General features: G+C 39.0%; 2 protein-coding genes across 2 annotated transcripts in view; both read right to left on the bottom strand.

The window, feature by feature from the left end:
* The window catches only part of LOC122076477, a 41,116-nt gene that overhangs the window by 1,518 nt on the left and 31,766 nt on the right, over positions 1-7,832 (bottom strand). The window lies entirely within an intron of this gene.
* On the bottom strand, positions 1,078-3,310 carry LOC122076479 (LEAF RUST 10 DISEASE-RESISTANCE LOCUS RECEPTOR-LIKE PROTEIN KINASE-like 1.5). Its single transcript, XM_042641784.1, has one exon. The coding sequence runs from the start codon at positions 3,040-3,042 to the stop codon at positions 1,195-1,197; it is 1,848 nt and encodes a 615-aa protein (XP_042497718.1). The 5' UTR covers positions 3,043-3,310; the 3' UTR covers positions 1,078-1,194.

The following is a 7,832-nucleotide window of genomic DNA, read 5'->3' as shown; positions in this document are numbered from 1 at the left end:
AAGCAAGGGGAGAGAGAGAGAGAGAGAGAGAGAGAGAGAGAATTGAGATTTCCCAACAAAATCAAAGGAGGAGTCCGCTTATATTGGATTTTTATTTTTTATTTATATAAAAAAATATTAGACAAGTTAAGTAACCACATCCATCATCTCTCCACCCTAAAAACTAAGAATCAGTTACAATATAAAAAACTAATTGATGGTTTAGATTAATCTAAACTTAAATGGACGGTTAATATTAAAAGAAAGTGAAAATAATATTACAATACGTACGTCCTGCTACCACTCGCCCAATTATTTAATATAAAAATGGGTCTCTTTGTACCTTGAAAAAATAAGTGAAAAAAAAAATATGGGCCCCACCAAGCAACATGAAGAAAGCAAATGTTTAGTTCGGGTTCAGGTCAGGTTCGAACCCAAGTTTGATCAGAGTAGGGGTGTCAATTCCTAAACCAAATCGGTAAAACCAGCCGGACCAAACCGATAACAACACGGACCAAACCGAACCGAAGCCTTATTGGTTCGGTTCGGTTTGGAGTATTGCAACCTCAAAACCAAACCGAACCACACCGAAAACCAGATGAACCCGAAACCAAACCGAAACCGGCTCAAAACCCGGACCGAAATTGAAACCAAACCGGTAAGAAACCAAAACACTCCAAAATTCATTAAAAAAAAAAAATCAAAATTTACCTAGTTTTGTATACATTTGTATGGAAAGTCGAATCCAAACTGGACCAAAAACCAAAACCAATCCGGTTACAAATCGATTTAAGAAACCGAAGACAAACCGCACTGAAACCGAAACCAAACTAAAACCAGAATTTCCTTATTGGTTCAGTTTCGGTTTTAGCTTTCCCACACCGAAACTGACTCAACCCTGACTGAAACCGAGCCAGACCGACCGATTGACACCCCTACAGTGTCACCTGGACTAACACATGTAATAGTGTAATACCAAGTGACGATTAGTAAAACAATATACATAATATATTATTTTCAATTTATTGTGTTTTATTTCATGAGATGTATAGGGTACCCATGAGTAAGTTTGAATTTGAAGCCACGAAACAACTAAAATGCACGAGAGTTTCCCGCCTGTTTGTTCCTCAAAATTTTTGGCTTAATCGTATCTTCGTTCAGAAAAGAACAGAAAAGAAAAAAAAAAAGGGTAAATATGTACCAGCATCCAATCGTTTATCCGTTTCCACGTGTACGGCTGTGAATCCGCTTCAGCTCATCGACCAATTCCCTTGCATCTGGACGGTCGTCCTTATCGGCAGCAACGCAGCGGAAGGCAAGCTCTGCCATGGCATTGACGGTCCTGATGGCCTCCCCTCCTTCCAAAACAAGAATTGGGTCCATCACCTGGTGCAGTGACCCCACCTGGATCTTGGACACCACCATATCCGCCAGCGACACCTCCCTCTTGTCCCTATTCAGGTCCACCGCCTTCATCCCCGATATCAGCTCGAACAGGACCACCCCGAAGCTGTACACATCACTCTTCTCCGTCAGCTTGAACGACTTGTAGTACTCTGGATCCAAGTACCCCGGTGTTCCTTGCGGTCCCGTCCACACGTACCCTGACGACGACGATGAAGACGACACCAGAAGCCTCGAAAGCCCGAAATCCCCAACTTTGATTCTCATGTCTTTCTCCACGAAAATGTTCGACGATGTTATGTCCCTGTGAACGATCGCTGGCTCCACAGAGAAGTGAAGGTACTCCAATGCCATCGCCGTCTGCAAAGCCATCTCCAATCTCACCTTCCATGTTAATGATTTCTTCCTTTCCAAGCTCTTCGACCCATGGAGATGGTCGGCCAGGGTCCCATTTGCTACGTAGTCGTACACCAGTACCAGCCCTCTTGAATCGCTACAGTACCCGTGGAGCTTCACCAGGTTTGGGTGGTTTATTGATGAGAGTATCAAGATCTCATTGCAGAATGCCTTGGTCGATGCCGCCGCAGCCATTGCTTGTTGTCTGTGGAGCTTCTTCACGGCGACGGTCCTCTCATCGGAGAGCCGACCGATGTAAACCGATCCGAATCCACCGTCGCCGATTTTGTTCCTTGGATCGAACCGGTTAGTTGATGCTTCTAGCTCTTCATAGGTGAACACAGGTGGGAGGAGATTTGCCGATCTGTGACGGTGGAGGAAGAGAGTCGTGGGGTCTTCTTCGGATTTTGACGATTGCAGCCCTTTGAAGCGTAAGATCAATGTTACTACCCCCACCACAACCACCACGCAGCTAAAGATGAAAATAGTACAGAAGATAACGATCCGACTCCGCCCGTCCCCGGAAATCCATGAAGCCGAGAACTGCGTCTGGGTGCGAAAGCAGAGGAATGGCTTGCGAGGGTCGGAGGAATTGAAGCCGCAAACTCCGTTCTTGGCCTGGCAATCGTTGCAGCTGGAGAAGTAAGGGTCGTCATTTCCGTCCCACTCGACCTGGATTCCTAACTCGAGGTAACCGTGAAGGTAGCCCAATATATCTACATGGCAACCCTGCTCCGAGACATTCTGACTTTTGGCACCACAGCCTGCCAGGAGCCGAACTGGGCTATTGTGTACCTCGCATTCCCAAGAACAGCGGCTACAATTAGAGAGGGGTTCGCAGGGTCCAAGAAGAGAAAGGCGTGAGCAAGAAGTGTCGGAGAATCGAAATGGGGAGCCGGAGAGATCGATGGATCGATTGGGGATGGAGGTGGAGCAGGGGGCTTGAGTTAAGAGTCGAGGAGAGAGAAGGAGAGAGGTAGAGTTGGGTTCGTGTCGAAGGAGATCAAAAGAGAAGTTGTTAATGGAGATAATGGAATGTGGGGAGGAGCACTGGATCTGGAAAGACGGATGGCCACAACCGGGAGTTGAAGCGAAAGGGAACGAAGGCGGAGAAGTAAAAGGGGGACAGGAAGAAGATCCATTTGCTGCTGCTGCTGCTGCTTCTCGCGGGTAACATGTGTGCGCGGTTGTGAGATCTATGATTATCAGTCGTAGAAAAAGGAAAGCAACTACACAGGTGATCAATCGCAAATGAGGAGACATTGAAGGATATGAGTAATAACTGCAGTAGTCATCAGAAGACTGAAAGAGAGAGTGATGAAGTTCTGGAGTTAACCTTCGGTATCCTTAGATCTCCAATTTCTGCGGTGGGGTTTTGGATTGAGATTTTGAGGTCTGTGAGAGAGAGAGAGAGAGAAAGTAGAAGAGGACCGATGGAGATGGTGGGGTCAGTGAGGTCACGCATGGTTAAAGAGTGAAGACCACCAGAACCAGATTGTTGGATTAAGTTTTCCTTCCCAATAGTTCTGATGTCCAAACGCAGGAGTGGCTAATTGGATGGGTGTTATTGACCTAAGTAGTCAAACGAAGTGGGCATTTCATACCTGGAGATTCCCTGGGCTCGAGCGCCACGCCATGGTTAGTATTGTAAACTGCGGCTCTTAAACACGTTTAACAAAGCTTCGATGAATGAATAAACTTCCTGAGTCCCAATGACTTTTAGGTTAAAGACTTAATTATACCGACCGTGACCGACTGAGAACGTTCCCATGATCCCATGATTCCCATCACATCACACCAAAACCAATTTGAAATCAACTCAAAATCAAATAGATATTGAAAAACGCAATATCATTCCCCCAAAAAAAAAAGAAAAAAAAAAGAAAAAGCAAAATAAATGGAAAGGAGAAAAGAAAGCTGACTTGTCCCGTGGCCTGTGACTTTGATCCCTGAGTTAAACATCGGGACGTGTAAAATTACCATTCAGCCATTGTAAAATAAAAAATTTTCATTCATGTTATTATTCCAAACGCAAGTAAAATCAAATTCATTTACTTTTCAAGAAGTATGATCTTGGGCTTTTGTTGATTTTTATATGGGTGGATCAGTTTTTGGCCCATTGAATGTGAATAAATAATAATAATAATAATAAAAAAAACCCATTCACGTTGATTCGCTTGTGTGCATTTTCATTGGACTCAAGCTGATGCAAGGGCCATGCAAACAAGAATTTATCTTTTGCTCTCAAGGCCGTGTTTGGTAATCAAGAGAATAAAAGAAAAGAAAAAAAAATTTAGAAAAAAAAAATAAAAAAAATAAAAGAAATGAAATAGTGAAAAAAAAAGTATATATGTTAGATTACCATTAGAAAAGCAAAGAAGAAAAGAAAAAGTATAATTTTTAAACTTTTTTCTTTTCTTTTCTTTTCTTCTCTTGGCTACCAAACACAACTTTAAGGAAAATAAACTAGATCTACGAGGTAACAAAATTAAGGGAAAAGGATTGTTATCTGGTTGCATGTTCCAACACCCAGACACTAGGGCTATGTTTGGTAGCCAAGAGAATAAAAGAAAAGAAAAGAAAATAAATGAAATGAAATGGTGAAAAAAAAAAAAGAGTATATATATTTGATAACCAAGAGAAGAAAAGAAAAAAATTCAAAAAATTTTGAATACTAGGAAAGAGAGAGAGACACATAGGAAATCATTGTGTGATCATTCATTTTTTGTCTTATTATGTTTTTATATTTTCTCATGTTTTCTTATGTTTTTATATTTTCTCATGTTTTCTTATGTTTTTTATAAGATTTTTTTTTAACAAAAAAAAAACTTTACAATTCCCAAGGACAATTTTGAATTTCAAAAGCTGATTTTTCTCTTGGATGAAGACATATCAAGTGCAAAGAGAAATTCTTAACACAAGAAAAAAAGTACAAAGAGCGTATTTTTTTCTTTACTTTTCTTCTATTGGCTAGTAAACACAACCTAGGTGTGTGAAAAATTCATTTTGCCCCTGGTTGGATGCATGCCCACCTCCCAAGTTTGGTTTGAATGCTAGCACAATAGTCATGCACCAGTTAGCACTTCCCAACCCTAATATTAATTACAAACAAGTAGGTTTGACTTTATTTTATGGGGGAAAGAAAATGCTCCCTTGTCAACCCCCCACCTCAACTAATATGGGAGTCAATGAGGGGGCGGACATGGGGAAAAGATCATCTCTAGCATCAATGAGCGTTTAACGATTCGTTCAAGGGTTGGGACTGTTTGGGTGCACATCCCCAAGTGTTGGGATGCATGACCAAGCCATCCCAATCCCCCATTTTGCCACATCTATGTTCATGTGCCACACAACTAGAGAGCATTCTTTTACCCTTATTCTATATATATATATATATATATATATATTCATATCATAGATCTAAAAATTTACCCTATTTTTAATAGTGCCACAAGCATCGACTGCACTTCCAACTTCATATTGGAATCTATACACATGGGTCGGGATCAATTTACAACAAAATTACTGTAAAACAAAGTCAACATTATTTTTTTTGTAATTAAATCTTTATCTGATAGATCTAAGAAAATTTTAAAGTGAGGAGCAAATTTAATACTCTTATTATATAGCAAGACACTTCCCTCTTTAATAATATCTTTGTTGAATCAATTCTTGAACCTAATATAAACCCAAGAAAATGTAGGAGGAATCAAGGAAAAAATAATACCTCGAGAAAATAAAATTAAAAGTGTTATTGTAGATTCTCGCCTCCTTGGTACCTGTAGATTACAGATGAAGAACTAGTCCAGTGTCAATCTTCAAGAAAGGGTTTTCGAAACCCAAGTTAAGATATAAGGTGAGAAAGAAAATTCGAAATTCAGAGGATTCAAAGTTGCTTACCTTCACCACTTGCTTGGTTTTCCTTATATTGTGGTTAGTGAGTTTCCTCGTTGGTCCGGAGGTCCCTCTTCCAGTTGACCTAGACCTGCCAAAGTGTGACGGATTATGTCCTTATTTGGATTGAGGTGGCTGATTTGCTTAGATCACTGATCTCATCATAAGCAATCCAAGATTCTAATGCATAACCCGTGGTTAACCTTGGGTCAAGTAACCAGAATTGTAATGGCTAATTCAATCATGATTAGTCTTGAGTTTATTAACCTTTTTGACCCTAGTTAAGTTTGTTAGCTTTAGGCCAAGTTTGAGGACGGTTACAACTGTCACTATTAGATTCCGATGACACGTGAGTCACGATTACCAATGTCACTATTAGAATTCGGTGACATAGGTCAAGAGTGAAAGATTTATTGCATGGCGAAGGGAGGTACGGACATCTGATCGTCTGGTCGTATAGAGTCGAATCCTTGAGAGTCTGGGCTGGACCTTCTGATCTCCTGATCTTTTGCTTGTCTGACCCTGGTATTCCAATCATGTGTCACATTCTTATTAATTGGTCATGCCATGGTATATCAAAAGGACTTCGACAGAGATATCGAAGAAGAATAAAATCAGCTTGAAACTTTTCTATAAGATGAAATGCTTCAATTGCTTCCAATGGTTTCACTTGGGTTAATAAATTCCTCCTCCATCATCTAAAATCAGCTCTCTGGCCAATATGGCTTCTCCCATATCTGTGAGCTGTTAGCATTGGAGCTTCCCCGTCCATGAAATCTGAGTTGAAAGGAATGCAGAATGAACTAGTGAGGTTGAACAGTAACCCAGGAAAACATTTGATGGACAAACGGCAATGGTCCCCACCTGATTCAGAATGTAGAACCATGTGAACAAGAACAACTAACATTAAGGGGTTCTATCAAAAAAAAAAAATTAACATTAAGGGGTGTCAAATCGGAATCAAAATCGAAAATTTTGGACCGAATAATTAGAATGGAATCAACCTGAATAGAATATGCTTACATTTCGAATCCAGGGAATAGAACCTAGCTAGGACATGGTTATTTTCCATTTCCAGCATAGAAATTGAAACCAAACTTAATTTGGGATTGATATATAGTATAATAAAAATAAATTATAGTATATCAATACATTTAATACTAATATGTTATAATATATCTTCTTAATTTTAGTTTTAGATTTCGTAGTACTGTTATACTATAGTAGATATATATTATAAATTGAGTATAAGAACTATATATAAGAATCAAATTTGGGAATCAAATAGGAACCAGAACGGTATGAGTACTGAGTTTTAGAATCGAGGCGGGACTTGGTCTGGTTTTGCATCACACCAAAACTCTCTAGAACCAAACCAAAATCGAAACCAAATACTTGATTCTGGATCGATTTACATACATATCTAATTGCCAACTTGCTACATCACTCTTCCATGTGACAAAACTATGAATATCTATCTAGAAAGGTTTTTTTTTTTTAAAATTACCATTTGGGAAAATTTTTGCTAATGGATAAGAACAAAAATATTGTGCTTTGTAGAGAATGTTACCTAGTCGCGTGGTCCCGTGCTTAGATAAAGAGGTGGGAGTGAAATATTGGACCTGTTCTTATGAAATACAAAAAGTCCACCTCCGATTGATTCTTTGTGCACTCCCTCAATGGCCTTGTGATGATGCAAGCGCCACAGAACCAGGTAGTGCTCTTCTTCCCTTTTCATGCGATGACAGATTCTAAAAACCTGTTTAGTTTTTCTCTCAAGTAAATGGCCGTGGCATTTTTTTTCAAGTTTAACTAAATATTGACTAAATGTTAAGATATTTTAATTCAGTTACTTGTAAGATACAATTTGTTGACTATATATATTTAACAAAAGCACTAGTTAGGAAGTCTATAACTCTAGATCAGGTAAGATTAGGGTTTTTCTATTATGAGGGTGTTTCAGATATTTTATTTGTTTTATTTTAATGTCTATTTTTATTATATTTTATCAAAAAATGGAAGTGACTTATTTTTTATTAAAAAAAAAAAAGAAAGAAAATGATTTACCATTATATAATTTTTAAGAATTGTCATTGTCTCACATGTTTACTTTTTAAATGATAAGGTTTTACCTTCCTTGCAAAAAAAAAAAAAAAAAC

Source organism: Macadamia integrifolia, chromosome 4 (assembly GCF_013358625.1).
Source record: "Macadamia integrifolia cultivar HAES 741 chromosome 4, SCU_Mint_v3, whole genome shotgun sequence".
In the NCBI taxonomy this organism is placed as follows: domain Eukaryota; kingdom Viridiplantae; phylum Streptophyta; class Magnoliopsida; order Proteales; family Proteaceae; genus Macadamia; species Macadamia integrifolia.
This window is presented reverse-complemented; position numbering and strand designations above follow the sequence as displayed.

What these genes read in the sequence shown, in the direction of transcription:
- LOC122076479 (XM_042641784.1), bottom strand. Translation starts at nt 3,042, where the DNA reads ATGTCTCCTCATTTGCGATTGATCACCTGTGTAGTTGCTTTCCTTTTT.